General features: G+C 45.8%; 1 protein-coding gene across 5 annotated transcripts in view; it reads left to right on the forward strand.

The window, feature by feature from the left end:
- Positions 1-25955, forward strand: part of SERINC5 (serine incorporator 5) — a 119158-nt gene that overhangs the window by 48024 nt on the left and 45179 nt on the right. For 4 of the 5 annotated variants that reach the window (XM_044925441.2, XM_044925439.2, XM_006053984.4 and 1 more), the window contains exon 2: positions 5880-6041. The exons of the other annotated variant lie outside the window; for it this stretch is intronic. In XM_044925441.2, the coding sequence (XP_044781376.1) occupies positions 5880-6041 (162 nt within the window). The remainder of the gene's footprint in view (positions 1-5879; positions 6042-25955) is intronic. 5 annotated transcript variants of the gene reach the window in all.

The raw sequence follows: 25955 nt of genomic DNA on the forward strand, positions 1-25955 counted from the left end.
TTTTCTTTTTTCTTAATCACAAGGGTGATGCACACACATGGTTAAAAACCCAAACAGGAGAGCAGAACTGTGAGGCATAGCTGTCTTATTTCCCTCCCTACATGGAGGCCCAGCCTCCTAGGCCCACCCTCCAGCTGATTGATGTTAGTGGTCTTTGTATCCACACACCCCACTTTTAGATATGCATAACTATAAAGTATCCGGCTCTACCGACTGTGTTAGTTTACTGTCATAACCAGGTACCACAGACCGGGTGGTATAAATAAACAACCGACATTTAATTGTTCACAGATCTGGGGGCTAGAAGTCCAGGATCACGAGAGGCTTCTCTCCTTGACTCATAGGTGGCTGACTACCTCCTGTGGCTTCACATGGTCTTCCTTCTGAGTGTGTCCGTGTCCTGATCTCTTCTTCTTATAAGGACCCCAGTCATACTGGATTAGGGCCCACCCGATGACCTTGTTTAATCTTAACTACCTCTTTCAGGGCCCTCTGTCCAAATAGTCACGTGCAGAGATACAGGGAATTAGGACTTCAGCATATGACAGGAGGGATGAGTGTAAGGACACAATTCTGCCCACAGCGCTGCCTTCTTCTTTCAAACTATGTCCTGCTGTGTGGAGAGTCCATAATTAATTTGTTCAGTCCCTGTGCAGCTGGAGAATAAGACTGTTTTTATGCTTTTAATGAGCAACCTTCTACTTAAATGTCTGTGTCCTTGTGTAATCATACCTGCAGGACGAACTTCTAGAAGAATTGTAAACAGGGTCCTCCCAAAGGATTGTCTTGGGTCCCTCTTGAATGTATACTGATTTCTTGTGGGGAAAGATTGTGTGCAGTATCTACAAATTCAAGGCCTTTGTAATGAGCCCTCTGCAATACAGTGTGGGCGTGAGAGAGGCAGAGCACAGCATGTGCCATGTGCCCTTGGCCTTGTGCAGCGGGGTCGTGAGCCCTTTCCTCTGAGGAGTGTTGCTGTTAGGAATTTATCATATGTTATTCATTTAGCATCCGTTTATCGAGCCATTGATTGGCACTGTTTTGTTCATATGTTGTTTGTTTTTTGATAGATTTTATTTTTAAGATGTTCAGGGTTCCAGCAAAATGGAGAGGAAGAGACAGAGACTTCAAACATAATCCGTGCTTCCTCACCCCACCATAGCTCTCCCATTGTTCACACCCCTCACTACAGTGGTACATTCACCCCACCACAGCTCTCCCATTATTCACCCTCCCCCTGCCAGAGTGGTACATTCATTACACAGCTCTCCCACTATGCACACCCCCCGCTAGAGTGGTACCTTCATTACACACACAGCTCTCCCATTATTCACCCCTGCCCCCCCCGCCCCCCTGCCAGAGTGCTACATTCTTTACACAGCTCTCCCACTATCACACCCCCACCAGAGTGGTACATTCATTACGCAGCTCTCCCACTATTCAAACCCCCTGCCATAGTGGTACGTTCGGTACAACCAGTGATCTACGTGGACACTTCATTATCATCTAAAGTCCACCAAACATTAGGTTTCACTCTGGGTGTTGCACATTCTGCCTTTGTTTTTTCTACCTTTTCAGTAGAAAGTTTAAGTCCTTTGGAATCAGGAGTAACAAGACACAGACATTCATCTCCAAGCTGGTGACAGCCCCAGAAGTTAGACTGGCTAGGAATTGATTTCTCCAGTTTTGAAGTTGTAGGTTTGGGGAGTGCCATGTATGCAGGTCAAGAAACAACAGAACTGGACATGGAACAATAGACTGGTTCCAATTGGGAAAGGAGTACGCCAAGGGTGTACATTATCACCCTGCTTATTTAACTTATATGCAGAGTACATCATGTGAAATGCCAGGCTGGATGAAGCACAAGCTGGAATCAAGAATGCTGGGAGAAATATCAATAACCACAGGTATGCAGATGATACCACCCTTAGGCAAAAAGTGAAGAGGAACTAAAGAGCCTCTTGAAGGTGAAAGAGGAGCGTGAAAAAGCTGGCTTAAAATTCAACATTCAAAAAATGAAGCTCATAGCATCTGGTCCCATCACTTCATGGCAATATGATGGGGAAACAATGGAAACAGTGACAAACTTTATTTTCTTGGGCTTCAAAATCACTGCAGATGGTGACTGCAGCCATGAAATTAAAAGACGCTTGCTCTTTGAAAGAAAAGCTATGACAAACCTAGACAGCATATTAAAAAGCAGAGACATTACTTTGCCAACAAAGGTCCATCTAGTCAAAGTTATGGTTTTTCCAATACCCATGTATGGGTGTGAGAGTTAGACTATAAAGAAAGCTGAGCACCGAAGAATTGATGCTTTTGAACTATGGTGCTGGAGAAGACTCTTGAGAATCCCTTGGACTGCAAGGAGATCTAACCAGGCAATCCTAAAGGAAATCAGTTCTGAATATTCATTGGAAGGACTGATGCTGAAGCTCCAATACTTTGGCCACCCGATGCGAAGAATGGACTCATTTGAAAAGACCCAGATGCTGGGAAAGATTGAAGGCAGGAGGAGAAGGGGACAACAGAGGACAAGATGGTTGGACAGCATCACGGACTCAATGGACATGAGTTTGAGCAAGCTCTGGGAGAAGGTGAAAGACAAGGAAGCCTGGCATGCTGCAGTCCATGGGGTCACAAAGAGTCAGACATGACTGAGCAATTGAACAACAAATCCCCAGAGTAATAAAGCTGTAAATGTCAGGGAATAAAAGATAAACCCATTTTATAAATTATACTCTTCCAGAAGGAAGGGGTAAGTCAGCAGGGTTGCGAGATTTTCCCTAATGCTAACATAACATTACTTTTATGGATGCTGTTTTGAATTTCCACTTCCATGTCAATGATAGCTTAAGAAAATGAGACATAAGAGATGGGGGTTTGTTCTCTGGGTTGAGAAGATCTCCTGGAGGAGGGCATGGCAACCAACTCCAGTGTTCTTGCCTGGAGAATCTCACGGACAGAGGAGCCCGGCAGGCTACAGTCCATGGGGTTGCAAAGAGTCGGACGTGACTGAAGTGACTTAGCATGCACGTGGTACACTTTTACTGTTTGTGATTGGCCTAGTTTTCTTTGATAAATAACTTGTAGGCTAGTAGAGCTCTGCTATTTGATTCTAATATTAGGTGTGTGTGTATATATGTGCACACATCTATATCTATCTGTCTGTATGTGTGTGTGTATGTGGTGGTGGTTTAGTTGCTAAGTCATATCTGACTCTTTTGTGACCCAAAGGACTATAGCCCGCTGGCTGCTCTGTCCATAGGATTTCCCAGGCAAGAATACTGGAGTGGATTGCCATTTCCTCCTCTAGGGGACCCAGGGATCAAACTCGCATCTCCTGCATTGCAGGTGGATTCTTTATCACTGAGCCACCAGGGAAACTCATATGTATATACACATAAATACCATATATAGAGTGAAAGCGAAAAATAAGGAGAATTTTGTTGATTTTTTTAAAAAAATGCACAAAATGAGAGTTGCAATTTAAGTTTTCTTTGGGGGCAAAATAAGGACTGTAGCCTGGGAGACAGCATTTTAGATAGTTCTGAGAACCTGCTCTGAGGAAGTGAGGGGAAGCTAGGATATATAGGAACTTTGCAACAAAGGGCAGGCAGTCTGAATATCAGAAGATTACTATCCCCAGAAGTTTGGCACTTTGCTATGTATGGGGAGATGCAAGAGTTGGGTCTCATTGAAATTATTCCTTTGATATAGATCTCAGCTATTTGGGGCAAGTATCTTGTGTTTTCACATCCTGAGTTTCCTCAGAGCTCCTGGCTCACATGGAGACTGTAATTGCTGATGACTGTCACATACTGGTTTACTGATATGGCAGGAAATAGTTCCATTTTCCAACTAAAAAATTAGCTCTATACAATGATACATGACTTTAAAATGATAGGATTAAACCAATATGATTTTCTCTTCATTTTCCATAATCATATTCCTCTGTAACTATTTGTCTTTAAATGATCGATTAGGCTCACATTATATCTGCATCTGTTCATTTTTCCCTCTGTGGAGATAGTAAGTGTAAAGGTTGATTCTGCTGTGGGTAAGTTCTGTCATGGTATGTATCAACTGCTTCTAAATATTTCTTTTTCCATGTAGGATAAATATTTGATCACATTTGAATTTGAAATACAGTAAAACTGGTTATCTAAGACCATGGAGCTTAAAGAGTTAGCAACCAGTGAATGAGGCAGTTGGGAAGGAATTTCAGAGGCAGAGGAGGGAGGCAGGGCTGGGAGAGGAGCCAGCTAGGCCAGTGGGAGGAGAAAACAGGGAGCTGCGAGGGAGAGAAAAGAAAAATTGGGGCATATGAGTGGAAAGGGATCAGTAAATCAAAGACAGAGACTGTGGATGAGTGAACTGTGAAGGAAGGTGGCCTGTAAGAACACCATAAATGCAGCAGGGTTCAGGTTCCGCTGTGTGATCTGTTAGCTCAGCCCAGTAGAGTAGCTGATCTTGCAAAGCAGTGGCCCAGCCTTATGAGGCAAGAAGAGTCTTGAGGAAAATGACTTAGAAAACTGCATGTGAGATGCAAAGAGTGCATTAGGAAATTTCAAGTCATGAAATAGTGCAGAATGACAAAGGGCTTAAACAACAGTGATGTCATTAAGTAGATTAAATAATTTGGGAAATGTGTATGTTTCCAAGATCTGTCCTGATGATTACAGCCTGTTGTCATCTTACTCCCGTGATCTCTTCTTGCTGTAAGTGTGTTTCTAGTGTAGCCTTCTAATTGATGCTTGTTTTGAAGCCGTGCAAAACTCTGAACTTCCTGCTAAATCATGATTAAAAGATTGCATTGTTAGGTTTTTATATATAGTGTTAAAACACCTAGGTTTGGTGGTTATTTGTAGTTTATGGTAATCTCTTTTGTATTCTTCTCTATTTACTAAAGAGCAATTCCTCCCTAAAACTAGGTATGTCTGATTAGGTTATCCAAGAGACCAGCAGTACATTAAGTACTGTTAACACCCTTTACTCTAATATATGAGGAGTCTGAGTCTTAAAAAGTAAGGAAACTTGCTTGGGGCTCATTGCTAATAGGTTACAGAGCCAGATCCCAAAACCAGGCTGGCTGAATACTTTGAGCTTTTAACAACACTGTGTTCTCTTGCCTGGTGCTTACTAAAAAATAGTTTCCTTTTAGGGCAGTGAAAATACTCTAATACTATAATGATGGATCGATATCATTGGACATATCTAAACCCGTTACATACAGGACACCGAGAATGGACCCTTATGTAAACCAGGGACTTGGTGTGATTTTGAGATGCCAGTGCAAGTTCATCCTTGGTAAAATTTTTTTAAAATGTACCATTCTGGTCAATGATATTGCTAGTGGGAGAGACTATACATGTGTGGGAATAGACTCATTAGCCTCAAGCCCACCCTTCCTGTGTGAATCTCTGAAAGGTGCCTGTGTTTTTTGTGCTTCCTGTTTGTGGTAATCCACACCCTGCTCCAGCCCCCGCCCCAACCCCCACCATGCCACGCAGTTCGTTCTTTGGCTATGGACTTTGACAGGTCTCTTTCTTGGGCTCAGCTTCTTGGTTTTCCCATCCTTCCCACTTCACTTAGTTCTTTTTCTAGTTTTTGGCTTCTTATGCTCTTCCCTGATTGTTTTTGTCTGAGTGATCACAGTGCTTCGGGGGAAGGGTGCCTTTTCTGTTTAGCTACTGGACATCTCCCAAGCCTACCATGTTTATTAAAGACAATGTTAGACCAATCCTGGCGACAGCTTTGTTCACACACATCCTATGGGTGGGACGCTTCGGAAGGATGGTAGCTCACCTGCAGAGGCCTGGGCTCAGTAGGTCTATAAAGGAGAGGCTCTGAGAAGACGCTCTGTGTTCCTTTCCTAGTTGGCCTGCTGCTGCGGGAACGCTGGCTGCTCCTACTGCTGCGGCCCCAAGGTCCGTCAGTCCCGGAGTACCCGCTTCATGTATGCGCTCTACTTCATCCTGGTCGTCATCATCTGCTGCATCATGATGTCCGACACCGTGGCCAACGAGATGAGGGAGCACGTGAGTCAGCCCCTTCCACTCTGCCCATCACCGGTGATGGTTAATGAGGGGGTGTGGGAAGCATTCAGTGTAGAGCATGGGGCCCAGCCACCTGGGGTGGTTTGGGGTTATACCTGCTCTCCCTGAGCCTTGCTGAAGCCTCTTCAATATTTTCTCTCTAAGCAGGCAAACCCTTCCCCATCTTGATCTTTAGTGGTAGGTCAGATGCCTTCTGATGCTTTTGGTGGAGAAGATGGTGTGTGTTGTCTTAGCTTTGTTGGTGGCTGTTCCTGATGAGATGTGTAGTCTTTCCTTGTAGACTTCTGTACTTTTCCCTTGTCCTAAGGATGACTGCCAGTGTCTCCAGTCACAGCTATTATATAAACACTTAACGTGGCCAGTGTGGTAAAGCCTAGACCATCCCACACATAATGAGGAGTGGGCTAAAGGGCGGGTTTTACTTTTCTGGACATGTCACTTGTAGGGTGGATGTTTCCAGGGTTGAAGGATGGATTTTCTTCCAGTCATTGCCTGGGCAGTATCTGGAAGGTATCCCTGGTATGTGATTCTGAGAGAGACACATAATAGGACCTTTTTCTGGAATTTCCTCATAATGGGCCTGATGGTGGGGGGTTGAGTTGGGGATTCTGAGGGAGCCCAATAAATAACGCCATCCTTCCCTTCTCAGGTTCTGAATAAACTGACAAAAAATACTACAATGTCAGCAGGTAGATACAAACATCACTTTTATCCCCCAAAAGCTGGTATAAGACAGCATGACTCATATTTGCAAGGAAGTGGGCTTCCCACTACTGAACCCCAAAACGAGTCAGACTTAACTCACCTGGGGACCCCACCTGAGCCAGGGAACACTTCCTCTGCAGGGGCACGTTTGCTGTAGGCGTGTTCTCTCCTTGGAGGGAACGGGGGAGAAGAAGAAAGGCTGACCAGCCAGACCCCATTTGCCCCACAGACTTAGCGCTTAGCACCGCATCTTCCAGGGGCCCAGACCCATCTTCCCTTGCCCAAAGGGGCAAGGTCAGACAGTGCCCTGCTGGGACCATGGAGATGGCACCACCAGGAGCAACTCCCAAGGAAGTGTTTGTTCCCCTAACCTTAGGCTGCACATGCAGACTATTTTAAATGTACTCAAGGGCCTCAGAAAAACCATTTTCTTAGACGTAGTTGTTACAGTCTTACCCGTTAGTTAAGGTAGGCCCTTGGAAGTTTTCTGTAGGGTAAGGCTCTTATTACTGGTTGTATGGTCTGGAATATATTGGAACTAATGTCAAAATTTGTGAAATTTAGATTCTCCTCTGATTGCTTTAAACATGGATCTCTGCTCAGTAAAGCCCTGCATTGGGAGCTATGGGGCCTTCAAACTTGAGAGAAAAGGAGCTTATAACTCAGAAGACTGGTATAAAGTCTCCTGAGGCTTAAAACCAGGTAGAAATTGTGCCATATGAGAGGATGCCTGAAGTGCTGTGAAGTTTGGTGGCAGGGAGACCAAGGGCCAAGGCTGCCTTGTTTGACTGCACCAGGCCCTGCTATATCTCAGGTGAGACCAAGGGCCAAGGCTGCTTTGTTTGACTGCACCAGGTCCTGCTATATCTCAGGTGAGACCAAGGGCCAAGGCTGCTTTGTTTGACTGCACCAGGTCCTGCTATATCTCAGGTGAGACCAAGGGCCAAGGCTGCTTTGTTTGACTGCACCAGGCCCTGCTATATCTCAGGTACGTTTGCCACTCGTCTCTTCCTCTTACCATGGTTTAATCTTGAATGTTTGTGACAAGGAGTTTGAGAGGAGGAATATTTGAAAGAGTAGATGTAACTCTTACTTTGATTACTTTAGCTTTCCAGGTAACTTAATGTTCTCTTTTTACCTGAACAAGCATTGGGCTTAGGGACCCCGCATGTTACTCTGGGAGAAACTGCCAGTGTGTCCGTGGGATGCTTAAGAAACTTTCAGTCTCTGTAGATTAGGCTTTGGATCTCAGAAACACAATCTCTTTAGAGAGAAACCCATCAGAAATGTTACTGGAGGTAAAGCTAATTTGGGAACAAAGGGACATATTTTAGGATGTGAGTTTAATAGTAGTAATTTATAACATTTGATTGCCATCCAAGTAACCTACCTCATGGAACAGTCCTCAACAACTCCAGCCAGTATTTATGGCTTCTGGCTGTTTGCAGAACATTTAAAAAACAGAAGATTTGGGGTTTTTTTTTTTGTTTTTTTTTTTTTAAGAAAAAAAAAAAATGGGGGTGAGAAACAGAAGGTGCTGACCGATGTTGCTAGGGAGGCTTCATGAAAGCCGTGACTCGTGTGATGAGTGTTTCAGTTGCTAATATCTGTTGCATGATACCATGTGCCAGGTTTTATTTTAAGCATTTTACCTGAATCATTTCAGTTCATCACTACTGTACTCAACCTGAGCAATAGGTCCTGGCACTCTCCCTGCTTTACAGATGAAGAAACGGAGGCTCGGAGTCACTTACGTACCTTGCCCAAGGTCTCCATCTCCAAGTGGTGGAGCTGGGATTTGAACCTAGGCTGACTGAGTTCTTAGTGACTAGGCTCTGTGGGAAGAACAAGGACGAGATATGTGTAGAAGGACAGGGAGGAGACATGGGCAGGTAAAGTGACTTGCAGGAATTTCAGGGCTAAGGTGAGGCATTTGGCTATGGTCTCATGGCAAATGGGAAGCCATTATAGATTCTTGAGTAGGAGGCTGTTGCCATAGAAACAGGCTGGGCTACTTAGGGAAGCGGGGGCAGCAGTGGTGTGTGTGCAGTGTGCAGAGCAGAGGGCGGAGGAAGGCAGGGGAGGAGGGAAGGGGCAACCCTGACTCCTCACAGAGGCTCTTATAAATGTTTCTGTGCTTGTTCCCTGAATGTACTTATTTGAAAATGGTTTGGCTGGGCTTTCTGCATAGGGAATGAGGCTCCCGTGGGTGAAACCAACCTTTTTCCATCTCTGAAGCCTCACAGGGTTGGCCGGCTAGCTGGTCACAAAGTCAGTTTGTTTCTTGGCCAATGGAATAGAGGCTGACTTCATCCTCAGGCCTTGCTTGAGGGCAGGCGCTGAAAGGTCCCCTTGTGGGGACACACACTGGGCTTTGCCACTGTCCTTGCTCTCTCTTAGCTGGCCTGTGGAGATGTCGGAGGATGTGAGAGAAAGAGGGGAAAGCACGTATCCTTTCCCCAGTCCGGATGGGAGTGTGTAATTGCCTCCCACCCAGCAGCCCTGCCTTCGTGTGCAATGGCCAGGGCTCTGTCCAGAGCCTCGCAGGCCTCTGGTGTGAGGGTGAAGGGCACCGGGCAGCGCCTTTTCCGTTATTTTCAGTTTTCGCCTTGGCTGCAGAGCATGGCGGGTGTTGAAGTCCGAGCAAGAGGGAGCTGCCAAGAGCTGCTGGGCCAGACCTCGTCCTTCCTCTTCTCACTGTTTCTGCAGACCTGTGGAAGTTTTGTAATCGAATCCTGCTGACCCTCAAAGTCAGATTCCCTGGGGGGTTCTCAGGCCCTTTGCTGGATCCGCAGGTTGGGAAGTCTGTTGTGGGGTCTAGAGCTTCTGCAACAGTGCAAGAACTTCTCAGATATAATTGTTCTCCAGTTTGTGGAGGACCCACCAAAGGGCTCTTGGGTGGGGCTAATGGCAACCTCCTCCACGAGGACGAATGCCATGTGCCGCGCCTCCCAGGACCGCTGCTGCTCGTGCCCCGGGTCTGCGGCAGGCCGCTGCTGACCCGAGCCTCCGCAGAAGGCCCTCAGACCCTGGCAGGTCTGGGTCAGTCTCTTGTGGGGTCACTGCTCCTTTCCCTGGGTCCTGGTGTGCAAGAGGTTTGGTGTGTGCCCTCCTAGAGTCTCTGGAAGTTTGATTTTAGACGTGATTGTGCCCCTCCTCCTGTCTTTTTGGGGCTTCTCCTTTGTCCCTGGTCATGGGGTATCTTTTTGGTGGGTTGTCACATTCTCCTGTCAATGGTTGTTCAGCAGCGAGTTGCGATCTTGGTGTTCTCCCAGGAGAAGATGAGCGCATGTCCTCCCTTCTCCCCGTCAGGAACCTCCTCTTTCTCATGAGCACTCTGATTCCGCCGTGCTGGGTGACCTGGGATTTCTGTCTTCTCCTGTGAGCATTTTTCCCATCTCAAAACGTACCATCCGTTTTATTGCAAGTCATCGTTGTCAGTAGCTGTGTAATTCACTCAGAAATAGTCTTGAGATACTTGATGCCTGCGGGGATTAAAGATCCACTTTAGAACGTAGGAGAACAACTACAAAATGGGTGAGAGATGTAAGCCTTCTGCCCGGCACCACCGAATCAAGATGCAGCTTCTGTGTGGAGGGATGCTGACTCTGAGGTTTGCGCATCCTGGGAAGCTGTGCGAAGGAAGGCTGTTCTTGTTTCCGGTGGGGTAGGAGCTCTGAAGACTAAGCCAGTGCCGGAAAAGGGAGGACAGGGCATATATGGCCCTTGGGGCTGCCTCCCTGTGAGCTGTGTGCCAGGTCCAGGCGGGAAGAGCCTGCAGGCCCCTGCACTGAAGTGTCTCAGATCCGTCTCCTCCAACCCGTGTTCCCTTGGTCCCCAGGCTGACTCATTGATGGGGTGGTAGGTGGTGCCTGAGATGGCTGAATCTTTGTGTCTTACTTTTTTTTCAGAACCAAAACACATCTTCCATATTGTGGAAGACTGGTGTTTGTGTTGTTGTAGTGTGTGTGGGTTTGCTTGAAATTTAAAATTTGAAGAATCATTCCTGGTATTGAGAGGAGAAGCTACTATGATCTTTGGTTTTGAAAGCAGTGGTTTTCTTGGTCCCTTCCTTTGTTGTAAAAAGTGTTAACATTTTATAGTCTTACTTGATCTCTTTTGGAGACATGTTTTGCTTTATATACATGACTTTCTGCTGGTGAGTTTAGGTCCTTTTCCTCTGAGTAGGAATGTGAAATCGCATCCTTCCTATGATTGGATGAAAAGAGCATTTTGGTTCTTTTCAGCACAGGATGATAACCTAGGCAGAAAAGGAAGGCTGGATGAGAGCCCAGAGGTGAGGGGCTGCCTCAGACTGCAGTTTCTCAGTGTCTTAAAAGCAGCTTCCGAATTTCATTCTTTCCCTGGACTTGAGAAAAGCCAGCCCCAGCCCACCCATTAGCCAGGGCCACACCCAGAGATTTCAGGTGCCCCCGAAAACCTCCTAGCCCAGGAATTGTTCATTGGTTTACAAGCCCTTCTTGTTTGCCCCGCAGATTTCCTTTGTAATGTGCAGTTGGCTGCCTTTAGAGGCCCACGCGTGCCAGCTCACTGCAGGCCCTGTCGCTGGACGCTTACCTCTATCCTTACTTCTTGTTCCCAAGAAAGGCATTTGGATGTGCATCTCCTGAAACAGCTTAAGCTCTGAGTTTACGAGTTTGTGAAAAGGCTTGTATGTATCAGAATGGACCCCAGGCTCGTTGCCCAGCCTGGCGAGGAGAGAGGTTGCCGAATGTGCTCAGTGGTCTGTGCGGATCTGTGTGCACAGGCCCAGGCTGGACCCAAGAAGCCCCTTCCTGCCGTGGCTGGTCTGCTCTTGGCTTGCTGGAACCTGGCGATTTTATCCAAGGAGCCATTTAGAAATCGTCCTCATCACTTTGGTCCAGTGGACTCAGTGGACTGCTCAATCTCAGGACCAGTGTGGGGTGGAAGTGGGACACTGATGGGATCTGAATCTGGCCCCCTTTTCAGTTACACTCCCCGGTTACAGTCATCACGTCCCCGACCTTAAACGAGTTTTAAGTATATGTTCTAATCACGATTTCTACAGTTATTATGCAGTGTAAATTTGCTAGGGAAGGGGAACAGGGATGGATTGTTGAGGCTGCCAGCTATGGATTTAGGCCCTTGGAATGGAGATAACAGGATGGGCTTAAAGGATTTTTCTCTATTTATTCAGAAAATCCAGTCTCTCTCAACACATCCCCTATAGGTGATATATAAATTATCTTTGGCCTGTATTTCCCAGTCATTTTCACTGTTCATTAGAAGGAGAAGAGGATGTGTTAATGGGAAATTCATGTATATTAGCTGTATTAGCATAAGATTATTGGGAAGTAGATGGATGAAAATGAAATAAAGAAGTACTATTTATAGCCAAGCTTGTTCCAAGCCACATCCGTATCTGGAGATTCCCCCCACCCCCCAGCCTCACCCCGGGCAGTGAAGAGGTCACGTCCTGGCGTGATCCTTTCCCTAAGGCGGCGCTTTCATTTCTGGCTTTGGTTATTCACATCCTGACTGGTCTGCTGGTTGAGGCACGCTTTTCTCAGGACAGGCCCAGGATCCTGATAGATCATCCTCCCCACTTTTTCCAGGTCCAATGCTGACCACACACTTCCCCACAAAGGTCATAAAGTGTTGGGTTTCCAGTCTGCTGTCAGGCAGTCCTGCTTCAGCCCCCCCAGGCTTCCTGATGTCACATTCCAGTTCTCTTATTTAGACTTGGATTGCCCTCCTGTCCCTGGCTTCGCAAGTTCACTTCCCTCAGACTTCGTTCTCTAGATAACTATCCCCATGGGCGACCTGAAGATGTTGTTGGAACTTGTATTTCTTCCAGATGGTACTCCATTTTCAAATTCTGGAGTCCCCACAGGCTGTAGAGGAACACAGAAGCTACTTGCCTCAGAGAAAAACTTAGATTTCAGAATGCTCTCCTGAGTATACCTGTGGTCAGTTCAGTGACGTTTAGCCAGCTTTGGTGGTTCCTAGAGTTGACAGAGCTTTGATCCACTATGTTAGAGATGCTGAAATTCAGTAATGAGCTGTTCTACTTTTTATGTTTAACCTGCATTATTAGGAATATAAAAGCATTAGGGATAGTATTGTTTTGGGGAAAGCCCTCCTGTTCCTGGTCCCTTGCTAGTCATAGGGGATTAAAAAAAAAAAAAAAAACATGAAGCAAAATTACTAGTTAAAGAACCTAGTTAAAAAGATAATCAGTTCAGTTCAGTTGCTCAGTCGTGTCTGACTCTTTGCGACCCCATGAATCACAGCACGCCAGGCCTCCCTGTCCATCACCAACTCCCGGAGTTCACTGAGACTCACGTCCATCGAGTCAGTGATGCCATCCAGCCATCTCATCCTCTGTCGACCCCTTCTCCTCCTGCCCCCAATCCCTCCCAGCATCAGAGTCTTTTCCAATGAGTCAACTCTTTGCATGAGGTGGCCAAAGTACTGGAGTTTCAGCTTTAGCATCATTCCTTCCAAAGAAATCCCAGGGCTGATCTCCTTCAGAATGGACTGGTTGGATCTCCTTGCAGTCCAAGGGACTCTCAAGAGTCTTCTCCAACACCACAGTTCAAAAGCATCAATTCTTCGACACCCAGCTTTCTTTATAGTCCAACTCTCACATCCATACATGACCACTGGAAAAACCATAGCCGTGACTAGACGGACCTTTGTTGGCAAAGTAATGTCCCTGCTTTTGAATATGCCATCTAGGTTGGTCAAAACTTTCCTTCCAAGGAGTAAGCGTCTTTTAATTTCATGGCTGCAGTCACCATCTGCAGTGATTTTGGAGCCCAAAAAGATAAAGTCTGACACTGTTTCCACTGTTTCCCCATCTATTTGCCCTGAAGTGATGGGACCAGATGCCATGATCTTCGTTTTCTGAATGTTGAGCTTTAAGCCAACTTTTTCAGTCTCCACTTTCACTTTCATCAAGAGGCTTTGATGGAGAAAAAAAAAGGGTGCAGCTTCTATTTATGTCTTCTCCCCAGTGAAGAGACAGCATTTACTATGTGGTGTTACATGTTACACAGAGAAAATATTGCCCTCTTTTGACAGTATAATTTGAGTAAAACATGGTTTCACAGTGGCAGAATCTTCCATTATAATCCTAACCAGTCTCCTCTTTTGAGAGATGAGAGGGGTGGCCCAGGGCAGTGAGGTGGCTTGTCCAAGGCGTGACACCACGTAGCGCTGGACGAGGACCCGGGACCTCTGGACCCCCGCCGGGGTGCCTCGCTGGCCTGTTCAGCCGGGTCTGGTTGTTGCTGAGACGTTCACAGAAGCAGCGGGAGAAGCCTTAGCAAACACCCTTCCTCATGATTCCTGACCTTTCTTCTGGACTTATGGCGAGGGAGAAGCATTTCCTCTGGAAAACATGGGCCTCAGCAGCTTCCTTAGCTCGCCTTCCCCACCAGCCTCCTTCCCTCGTGAGAGCCAGCAGCTGGGCTCCAGGGACGACAATTAGTTTGAAGTAGAAAATAGGGGCGACCGCAAATGTGCTATTTGCTTATGCGGCGGCTTCGCATGTGAAATAGAACCCGCCTTCAAGTTGTGTTTGGTGTGACCATCTTTTCAAAGGAAACAGCAGCAGTGAAAAATACTGTGCTCTGGTCACAAACACCGTGTAATTTGTCACAGCACAGCATGACAGGTATTCATGCTCAGGCTGGGAAGTCTGGCTCTCGCTTTGATTTTGGTCTTTACTGGTTGAATGTTAACAGAACCTTGTTACTGAGACCTTGCAACAGGTGTTGCTGTAGCGTATTCAAGTTATAGGGAGCAGAACTCTATGGTCTCAGCTGGTAGTTTCTGTTTTGTGTTAGAACAAGTGTTGACTTAGTACTCCCCGGCCCACCCCTCCAAAAAAAAAGGCTGACCCAGTTATCTGATTCTGGAGTTTTTTTATTTTTTGAATTCAGCTGAGATAGAATGCTTTCCGAAAGTCCTCCTTCTGAACAGCTGCTGAGTTCATTGTACTGCTGTTGTTCCTTATATGTGTCCAGCGGATCAGCCAGCGTATTTCTGAGGTTTAAGGTTGGTCTGGGCCATTGAACTTCAAGTTCTCTGTAGAATACAGAGGGGGATTTCTCACTGTGGCCTGATTAGAGTTAGCCAGGGGTGTGCTGGCAGTGAGATTCCATCTCTTAAATCTTCTGGGTCCCCTCCACTCTCAGTTGGGTGACTCTGGGGACACGTGTTTCCAAACAGTTTTATCTTAGGTCCACCTTGCATCCAGACATAACACCACCCAAAGAAGACCATTCCTGTGGCCCCCCCCCACATCTTTCATGGCTCAGGCCCCAGCCTTCAGTACTCAGTGAATGTGGGGAAATGATGGTGGGAAGCAGGCTGGTTCTGCAGGCAGTGTGATCTGAACTAATGTGAAACCCTGCTGAGAGCCTTTTTGAGTCTGAACCAAAGACAAAGAGGTTTGACCCTTGTCCAGTAATAATGAGCTCCCCAGGAGCCAGAAAACAAGAAACAATACCTATTGTCCTTTGTCTGGAGGATCCATTATCCAGAAGCTTTTGGGGAGCATCGGATGTTAGTAGGATCTCCGTTTCAGGATGCATCTTACTGTGGGCGAGGGGCGATGAGATGTGAGAACTGAAGTTTTCCTAACCCTTTTTTTCTGTCATCATCAAAATCGTCTGTTAAGCAACAATCTGCAGAGGCCTTGACACTCTCTACAGATAAATGGGACAGACACGGTCTTATGGCTGGAAACAGCTCTGTTGTGACAGGGCCAGAAGCACAGACAAATGGCACAACATAAAACAGTAGCCTCAGATTGCGGCGAGCAGCAAACGTAAATATTGTGAATAGTTGAGTCTTGATAACAATTTAAAAGACTGATCGTGTTACTTGGTTAAACTGTAATCTGAGTTCTTGTTTTTAAAAAAAATCTTTTAAGTCACGTAACTGATTCCTTCCTCCCTCCCTCCCGCCCTCCCTTCTTTCCTGCCCGTGTGAGGGCCAAGCACTGTGCCAGGTACATGGGATGCGGGCATGAGAACGGGGCCTCCTTATGTACTTTCTGTGTGTGAGGAAGGCGCCCCAGCATCAGGCCACATGTGCGCGTGGTTGTGTTTGCAAGTTAAAAATATCTGAATTCCATTAGTAATTATTGGAGATGGTGGTGTCAGCTTAGCGCTCCCTTCTGTTGACCTCTGGGGTCACATCAGAACTCAGGAATGCTTTCTCCCTATCCTTATGTGGGGGAACTGGAAGTCTAGGTGAGGTGGGAGGTTTGTAAAAGGGCTTAGAGTGCTTTGCCCTCTAAAGCAGGGTTGAGCTTGATCACAAAGAGGGGTTGGGTATTTGAGGGGAGGGTGGAGAGCAGGGGGAGGCGAGGTTGTGGTTTTTAAATTTTAGTGAGGCTGTTTCTACAGTCTTAAAATTAAGTCTAAAATTATATCTTGCAACACGCCGGCTTTCATCAGTGTGGGTTTTATTTTTGGTTCCACAAGTCGTGTTTGTAAAACAGATGTGAGGGTTTTTTTTTTTTTTTTTTCCTACTATGTGGGCTTCTGACCCACAGAAAAAAAGCTCTGAACTCAAAGACGTGTCCTCCACCACCCCTTCCACAAAGCTTTTTTTTTTTTTTTTTTTTTTTTTGTAGACAGACAAATTAAACCCTTAAGCTGTAGCCCTGAAAATAACATATGGCAGATGAACAATTTAATTCACTTAAAGCACCAAGTTCCATTTGGGGGTCAGCAGGGCGTGCTCTGGAGAAGGCAGGACACTCAGGGGAGGACGGAAGGCAATTGATCACGACCGATTGCCTGTCTGCTGTTCCTTTGACTGTTGATCTGTAGAGTAAGTCCTCACCAGTTGTCATTTGCCTTTGAGATGCTAATTTACACTTCAGCAGTTAACACAGCTCCTCGGTTCTACTTCCTGGTCCTGGGCTGGGCAAACCTTTCCTGTAAAGAGCCAGCTAGTAAACATTTCAGCTATGAAGGCCCTGTGGTCCTTAACAACTACTCAACTCTGCAGCCAAAACAAAATACCAACAAATGAGCATGGCTGTGTTCCAATAAAACTTTATTTACATAAACAGGAGCTGGCTGGTTCTGACCCACAGGCTTTCCTTTGCTGTGCTGGCCCATGGTTGACCTCAGTGGCCCTGTTTGTGTCCTACGCAGTTGTTCTCCCCTTTCCCTAAAGGGGAAACTTGAATGGGCTAAACTTTGTGCTGAGGGTCCTGGAGCTCCTGATTAAGTTGCCGATACCAGGCTGTATGAGCCATGTTCTGGGTTGACTAGGCAAGAACAACACAGCAATAAATTTAGTGAGACACATTGAACAGCATAATGTTTTCACTCGTGATGGATTTATTCATCCTGGCCTTTTGAGATACATGGTAAATCATTTACAGGTTAAAAAAAAATAATAATCAGCCCTTTTTCTATGTAGCCAAACCAAGCATTTTGGTGATTTGGGAAGAAGTAGGGATGGATAAAATGAGTATGTGGGTACCCCAGTTCTTCTCCTGATGCTGCTGCTAAGTCGCTTCAGTCGTGTCCAACTCTGTGCGACCCCATAGACGGCAGCCCACCAGGCTCCCCGATCCCTGGGATTCTCCAGGCAAGAACACTGGAGTGGGTTGCCATTTCCTTCTCCAATGGGGGCCCCCAATTCCTGGTCCAGTGTAAAATGAGAAGGAAGCTGGGCCAGAAACCGAACTGTGTGTGTGGCTGGGGTCTTAGCCCTAGAATTGGGGGAACAAGTGACCAGGGGCTCTCAGAATCTGGAGGGTGTACGTTTGGTAGTGTTGACTGGAAAAACATGTGCAACCTTTGAGTGTTAGGTTTTATTCAGTGTAAATGTTAGGACTCGAGCCCGGGAGACAGCATCTCAGGCAATCCTGAGAGAGCTGACTCTGAGGAGGCAGGGAAGGAGCCAGGTTGTGTACAAGTTTGCAGCAAGGAGGCAGGTAATCTGAATATTGAAAGATTACTCTGTGGCTCAGTTGGTAAAGAATCCACCTGCAATGCAGGAGACCTGGGTTCAATCCCTGAGTTGGGAAGATCCCCTGGAGAAGGGAAACTACCCACTCCAGTATTCTGGCCTGGAGAATTCCATGGACTGTATAGTCCCTGGAGTCACAAAGAGTCAGACACAACTGAACGACTTTCACACTTTTAGGTGGCTCAGTGGGTAAATAATCCACCTCCAATACAGAGATTCAGGAGATGGGGGTTCAATTCCTGGGTCAGGAAGATCCCCTGGAGAAGGAAATGACAACCCACTCCAGTATTCTTGCCTGGAGAATCCCATGGACAGAGGAGCCTGGGGGCTAGTCCATGGTAAAGGACTGAAGAGAACTCTTCAGTCGCAAAGAGGACTGAAGGAACGGAGCAAGCACACACTTAAGAAAAGCCAAATCTGCCACATGAAGAGATTCAGCCATCTTTTACGTATGGGAAAATGCAAGTCTCCGGATTTGCTGAAATCATTTCTTTCGTATGTCTCTAACTATCTGGGGCCAGTCCTGCTTTCTTTATTGTTCACTTCCTAATTCCCGTTTACTGTAAGGGGTGTCCGATGAGGCCACCTCTCACATTCCACCAGCTCCTCAGCTCTAACGGGGAGGAAGTAGCTGATGGCTTCCAAATAGCTGGCTTTGTTTCAGGCTCAGATATTTGCATTTGAAAGAGACTTGAGTGTAGAGCGGGAAATATTTCATTTCATAGTAGAATTCCATCTTTTGGAGAACATTAGGTTTCTGTGTCCTACCTAAGGCAAATCATGGATTGTCATTGTTCAGTTGCTAAGTCGTGCCTAATTCTTTGTGACCGCATGAACTGCAGCACTCCAGGCTTCCCTGTTCTTCACTATCTCCCAGAGTTTGCTCGAACCCATGTCCATCGAGTCGGGGATACCATCCAAGCATCTCATCCTCTGTCGCCCCCTTCTCCTCCTGCCTCCAGTTGTCCCCAACATCAGAGTCTTTTCCAATGAGTAGGCTCTTCACATCAGATGGCCAAAGGATTGGAGCTTCAGCTCCAGCCTCAGTCCTTCCAATGAATATTCAGGGTCGATTTCCTTTAGGATGGACTAACTAATGTGGATAGTCAAAATTAAACCATGAAAATGCCTGAAATACCCGTAAAGTAGAGCTCATGTAGCTAGCATTTCTCTAGAAAGTTAGCTCCTTGTTAGCTTGGATTTTTCTGTTTTTTAATATTTCTTTTTTCATTTATTTATTTTTGGCTGTGCTGGGTCTTCGTTGCTGTGCCAGGGCTTTCTCCAGCTGCGGAGAGCAAGGGCTACTCTCTGGTTCCAGTGCGCGGGCTTCCGATTGCAGTGGCTTTTCTTGCGGAGCGTGGACTCGAGAGTCCTGGCCCAGTAGTCGTGGCGCATGTTGCTCGGTGGCATGTGGGATACTCCCGGACCAAACCTGTGTACCCTGCACTGGCGGGCGAATTCTTAACGCCTAGACCACCAGGGAAGCCCTAGCTTGGATTTTTAATCTGTTTTATTTGCTGCTTGAATCTCCATAACCTAGAAGCGTACCTGTACATAGTAGATATGAATGAGTCAGGGAATGACCAAGCCCTGTGCTGTGATATCTAGGTATATTTGTATAACATATAGTGTGGGATGAAGAATACACCTGTAAACTCACATTTCATTGGAGGTTCAGTGGCTATTTACAGAAAACAGCCGTGAGTGTGGTTGGATTTGCATATTCAGATCACCACGATCTTCCTGTTCACACATTCAATGGGAAGTTAGCTGTATTCGGTGCTGCTCACTTTGGCCATAAGCACATCTTCCCACTGATAAGTGGTCTGAGTAGAAAGCCCTGCCTGTTTAGACACTTGGTCCTTTTCAAAGAAACCCCAGCATCTGAGTGTTCAAGAGAGAACTGTCAGTGGGCCTTGCTCCTCAGGGGCCACAGACTCCTCTATCAGACCCTGCATCCTGTGAGAGAGAGTGTGGGTCAGTAACTGTGTCTTCCATCTAAAACAAAGTCCAGGCCTCCACATCTGCAGTCTTATCTCTGGGCTTAGGTATGGATTTGTTTTCTGGACTCAAGGCCCTGGTCCACCCTTTTCCCCTTGATTTTGGGGGGCAGTGCTTACTGAGAAGCTGGCCCTGTGGGAGCAGCAGAGACTTTCCTAGCTCCGAGATGGGGTGCGGGGCTCCATTGGCTCCTCTGTTCATCTTGTCTGCTCTCCCTGTTACCCATTACCCTAGAGTTTTCAACCCTCCCTGGGAAGAGTTTGTCAGTGTCTATTAAAATTTAACCACCTTCATGATCCAGCATTCATCTTCTGGATGTCAGTCCTCCTTAATGCCTCTGCATGTGCAGAGAGAGACAGATGCGATACCCACAATACAGGCACTATCGATTATACCTTGTTCCTAAGGGTGAAAACTCAGAAACAATGTGAACATCTGCCACTGGGGTCACAGAGACTAAATTACGATGGGTCTGGGCTGTGGACTTCTGTATAGTAGTTTCAGTCAGTTCAGTCGTGTCCAACTCTTTGTGACCCCATGAACCACAGCATGCCAGCCTCCCTGTCCGTCACCAACTCCCGGAGTCCACCCAAACCCATGTCTATTGAGTCAGTGATGCCATCCAACCATCTCATCCTCTGTCATCCCCTTCTCCTCCTGCCCTCAATCTTTCCCAGCATCAGGGTCTTTTCAAATGAGTCAGCTCTTTGCATCAGGTGGCCAAAGTATTGGAGTTTCAGCTTCAACATCAGTCCTTCCAGTGAACACCCAGGACTGATCTTTAGGATGGACTGGTTGGATCTCCTTGCAGTCCAAGGGACTCTCAAGAGTCTTCTCCAACACCACAGTTCAAAAGCATCAATTCTTTGGGCGCTCAGCTTTCTTTATATAGCAGTTTAAAAGGTTGCAAATAGATTTATGTGTTGAACATGCAACAATCTGTGGGACATAATGAGTGGGGAGTAACAGAGCAAAGGGCTGACAAGGAAGTGAGACAGGGGTTCCCTCTGGAAGCAGTCAGGTTAGGGTTGGAGTCATGATGGTTAGGGGGGATTCAGTTACCTGTATCTGTTGTAATTTACATTTTCTTTGGCAACAAGAATGTAAACATGTGTTGCTTGTATGTATACTCACTTGCTCAGTCGTATCTGACTCTTTGCGACCCCGTAGACTATAACCAGCCAAGCTCCTCTGTCGAGGGGATTCTCCCAGCAGGAATACTGGAGTGGGTTGGCATTCTCTTCTCCAGATTGCTTGTATAATGGTAAATAAATATATTTTAGAATGATGCACTTTTAAGGTTTGCAGTTAGATTTCTTGAAAGCAGGGGTGAAAGGCCTGTTGGGGTCACTTCCTGCCCAGTATCCAGCCCCCTGGACTATCTCCTCTCCTCAGCCTTCAGTATCTGCTCTGGAGAATATTCTGATTACTGTCCCAAATGACTCTTTGTTCTCAAATCCAATGTTACTTCTGGCGTCTCATCAACTGGTGGTATTTGACACACTCTGCTTCCTGAGAGCTGGCTCCGCTTCTCTCTGGCTCTGTATCTTTTCAGTTTCTTTCTTGTTTTTTTTCCCCCTTCTTCCCAGTCCCTGAATGTTTGCATTCCTCAGCTCTCTGGGCTGTTCCCAGCTCTGTCTCCTTCACCTCCCACTCCTCCACCTGGGTTCCTTTCCTGGTAAATTTATTTTTTCCATTGAGTGCCTCCTTTGCCATCTCTTCTGGTCCCTACCAGTCCTTTTCTCTATTCTTGCTCTCTCGCCATCTGCCCACATTTCCCCTTGATTGTGGCAGCCTGTACTTAAGTGAATTACTGCCACTGCACCCTGAAACTGCCCCTCTCCTGTGCTTCCTATCCACTGCTGGCCCACCATCCAACCCGCCGCCAAACTAGAAATGGGGAATCTTGGTCCTTGGTCCCTCTGCCTTCCCTCATAGGCCGCGCCAGTCAGCACATAGGACCTATCTATTCCATGGCCCCAAGGCCCACTGCTGTTGCCTCATTGAAGCTTTATATGAGTTTTGGCTGGGATTAACTCTTATCCCTCCTTCAAGGTTAGCAAGTGGAGTGGTTCTTTGTACATTCTGCCTTCATAAATCCTAATTCCCTGAGCAGATTGATGGTAGCTGCTCCCTGTTTCCCTTCTGAGGAAGAGCCCCTCATGTCGTCATCATTAGTTAGTTCTCTGCAAGCTGTCTTGTTTCAACTGAAAGCTTATTATTTAAAGTTTGTGATTGGAGTTGTTTTCTAACTATCTAATCATATTTGTGGAGGTTTGATCCTGAAAGGCTCATGGTGGAGGGGGAGCTGTGAACTCGAGCATTGTCTCTGTCTTGCATGCTTCTGAGATTCTGGGGAGTTACTATTGGGGACATTAAGTTCCTGACTGCAGAGGTGACTGGGTCAAATAAAACCAGGTTCAGTGGAATTTTCAGTTCAGTTCAGTTCAGTCGCTCAGTCATGTCAGACTCTTTGCGATCCCATGAATCGCAGCACGCCAGGCCTCCCTGTCCATCATCATCTTCACTCAAACTCATGTCCATCAAGTTGGTGATGCCATCCAGCCATCTCATCCTCTGTTGTCCCCTCTTCTGCCCTCAATCCCTTCCAGCATCAGGGTCTTTTCCAATGAGTCAACTCTTCACATGAGGTGGCCAAAGTACTGGAGTTTTAGTTCCCCGTATAACTTTTAATGGGCTTCCCAGGTGGCTCAGTGGTAGACAATCTGCCTGCCAATGCAAGAGATGCAAGAGACACAGGTTTGATCCCTGGGTCAAGAAGATCCCCTGGAGTAGGAAATAGCAACACACTCTGGTATTCTTGCCTGGGAAATCCATGGGCAGAGGAGCCTGGTGGGCTACAGTCCATGAAGGTACAAAGAGTCAGACAGGACTGAGCAATTGAGCACCCACATATGACTTTTAATAATGACACATTGTAAACTTTTCTCTTAAAAATATTGAGAAATCTGAACAAAAGATTTGTTTGGCCGCACTGCATTGCATGTGCGATGATTTTGGTTCCCTGACCAGGGATGGAACCTGCGCCTCCTACCTTAGAAGTGCAGAGTCTTAACCACTGGACCACCAGGGAAGTCCCTGGTGGTTACTGTTTTTAAAAATAGCCCCCACAATCCCGAAAGGGCCTCAAAGGTAATAATTTACAGAGAAATGACCCTTGATTACTAGAAGCCGTCAAGGGGAGGATGGAAGCTGATTTTAGCCTTCCCCGTTTTGCAGCTCCTGTCCATGGGTGGGTAACAGACATGGGTGGGTCCACTGTCATGGACACTGGAATTTTTCCACGGAGAAAACTAAACTGTCTTAAAAAGTTTACAAATAATTGGAATGTCAGAAAGAGGAGAGAGTCTTGGTTCTGAAGTTTATTTCAAGTAAGATACTAAACAGAGCCTGTAGATCTAGTTTTCCTAGGTTTTGTGATATCACTCCTGCTCAGCTCTCCCAAAGCTTTCTTTGCAGCTTGGTTTCATTCAATGTCCTAAAAATTTGATATAATGGAAGGTAAGACTCATCAGCTTTGCTAATGTGCCGTTTACTCATCTCTCTAAAATAATGTTATGGGGACATGATGCTCCATTTCCTCTTCATTTCTGTAAGAACCACTCTCAAATTCTATTCTTTATTTCTAAGTTTGTATCATGTGGGCCCCTGGCCAACTAGACCTGTAGGCCTTTCTAACCCTGCCATTATTTCTTCACATTTATTTGCCTGAGATTGAAATTGTTTTAAGGGCATAGCCAGCATCTCCCCTCAAAAGAAAAGCCATGGGGATTTTCTAGTTAACATCTCTAGGCTTAATACTTGTGTTGATGTTTTGAAATGTCTTCCCTGATTTGGAAGTTCAGGTATATTTTCTTTTGAGTGGTGACTAGGTTTCTGAAAGACAGGTAGTGAGTATTGGTTTTAGAACTCAGTTCTTATACAGGCATACCTTGCTTTGTTGTGCTTTACTTACAAACTGAAGGTTTGTGGGAAACCCTGCCTCGAGCATGTGAATCAGTGTGCCGTTTTCCGAACAGCATTTGCTCATTCTGTGTCACACTTGGGTAATTCTCGCGATATTTCAAACTTTTTCATTCCTGTTGTTACATGTTCAGTGATCTTTGATGTTACTGCCATGGCTCACCAAAGGTTTAGATGATTGATGTTCTTTAGCAATAAAATATTTTTAAATCTTATATTATTAAATTTTTAAGCAACGCTTTTTAAAAAAAAACAACACATAATGCTATTGCACACTTAATAGATGGCAGTATAGTGTAAACTTAACTTTTATGTGCCCTGGAAAACCAAAAAAGTCATGTGGCTTGCTTTACTCTGCCATTTGCTTTATTGCATTGATCTGGAACCGAACCCACAGTATCCCTGAGGTATGCCTATATAGATGTGCCAGGGAAAGGTTCACCTTATTGACAGTTGCCAGTACAATTGTTCCTTGGTATCCTTTGGGGGTTGGTTCCAGGACCCTCTTGGATATCAAAATCCACTGATGCTTAAGTCCCTTATATAAAATGGACTTGCATATAACTTACGCACATCCTCTTATAGACTTTAAATCATTGCTAGATTACTTAAAATATCTAATACTATGTAAATAGTTCAAGGTACATGGCAAATTCAAGTTTTGTTTTTTGAAACTTTCAAATTTAAATTTGAAATTTAAATTTTTTTTTTAATTTCTTTTTGTGGTTAGTTAAATCCATAGATGCAGAACTGGCAGTTATACAGAAGTTCAACTGTATCTTTCAATATGAATCCTTTGGTAAAGTGAATAGAATGTCTACTGAGTTCTAAGATGTTCATTTCCCCTCTTGTTTAAATCAGAATGCATCAGCCAATCGGGGGTTCGTGTAATGTGCCTGACTCCCTCCCCCAAAAGGCTTTTTTTTTTTTTTCTAAATAATAACTTTAGAATTAAGTACATTTGCTTAATGGCTACTATGGATCAAGAACTGTGATGAGCCCTTTTTACAAGGATTCACTGATTTAATTCTCAGAGCAGCTTCATGAGGTGGAAGGCAGTATTATTTCATTGTACAGATAGGGAAACTGAGGCTCAGCTAGGGTGTGTAATTTTCCCAAGTATTAGTGGAGTTAGGGTTGGCAGTCCACATGAGCTCTTTATTCTCACTGATACTTTGTGACTTCGAGTTTGGTTGCTCAGTGGTTGGGAGGAAACTCCTTGTCCTCGGGCCTGTACAGAACCAACACAGATGCAGTGTCCCTGGATGCCCAGAGCCAGACATAAGAGGCAACATCCTTAGCAGGCCCGTCCCCTCCAGCCCACAGTGTGGAATCTGTGTGTGATGTATGTTTTCTTTTTCTAAAACTGGGATGGAGCTCGGAACAGCAAATATTTAATCAGAGCAAATTCCCGTTGCTAAATTCTGCCAGCTTGTTCTACTCGGAGGTTCTTTACCCAAAAATATTCACCACATGCTGAAAGCTAGACGTCTTGAGTCACCCACAGAGCATAAGGCAGGTCTTAGTATTTAGAGTAGGGGGTTGTTTGCCTACTTTTATTGTGGATGAGATATGCAGCGCCACATACTCACCCTTTGATGAGCCTAAGGGCCCCTGGCAGTAAGTAAGGGTCTGGGGGAGGGGAGTTTGTGGGTTATGACAGGGTGGGTGCTCATGCCTGCTGGCAGGAGCATTCTTCTTGAACTGATCTGAGGAGAACAGAGAATTGGGTGTGGGTAGGGAGGTGGAGAAGAATCTGACTGGGAAAGATGGACTGGGTAGATTAAAGGGATGCTGACTCCAAAATCACTGCAGATGGTGACTGCAGCCATGAAATTAAAAGACGTATATTCCTTGGAAGGAAAGTTATGACCAGCCTAGACAGCATATTAAAAAGCAAAGACATTACTTTGTCAACAAAGGTCCGTCTAGTCAAGGCTGTGGTTTTTCCAGTAGTCATGTATGGATGTGAGAGTTGGACTATAAAGAAAGCTGAGTGCCAAAGAATTGATGCTTTTAAACTGTGGTGTTGGAGAAGACTCTTGAGAGTTCCTTGGACTTCAAGGAGATCCAACCAGTCCATCCTAAGGGAGATCAGCCCTGGATATTCATTGGAAGGACTGTTGTTGAAGCTGAAACTCCAATAATTTGGCCACCTGATGCGAAGAGCTGACTCATTTGAAAAGACCCTATTGCTGGGAAAGATTGAGGGCAGGA

This window comes from Bubalus bubalis, chromosome 11 (assembly GCF_019923935.1).
Source record: "Bubalus bubalis isolate 160015118507 breed Murrah chromosome 11, NDDB_SH_1, whole genome shotgun sequence".
Taxonomy (NCBI): domain Eukaryota; kingdom Metazoa; phylum Chordata; class Mammalia; order Artiodactyla; family Bovidae; genus Bubalus; species Bubalus bubalis.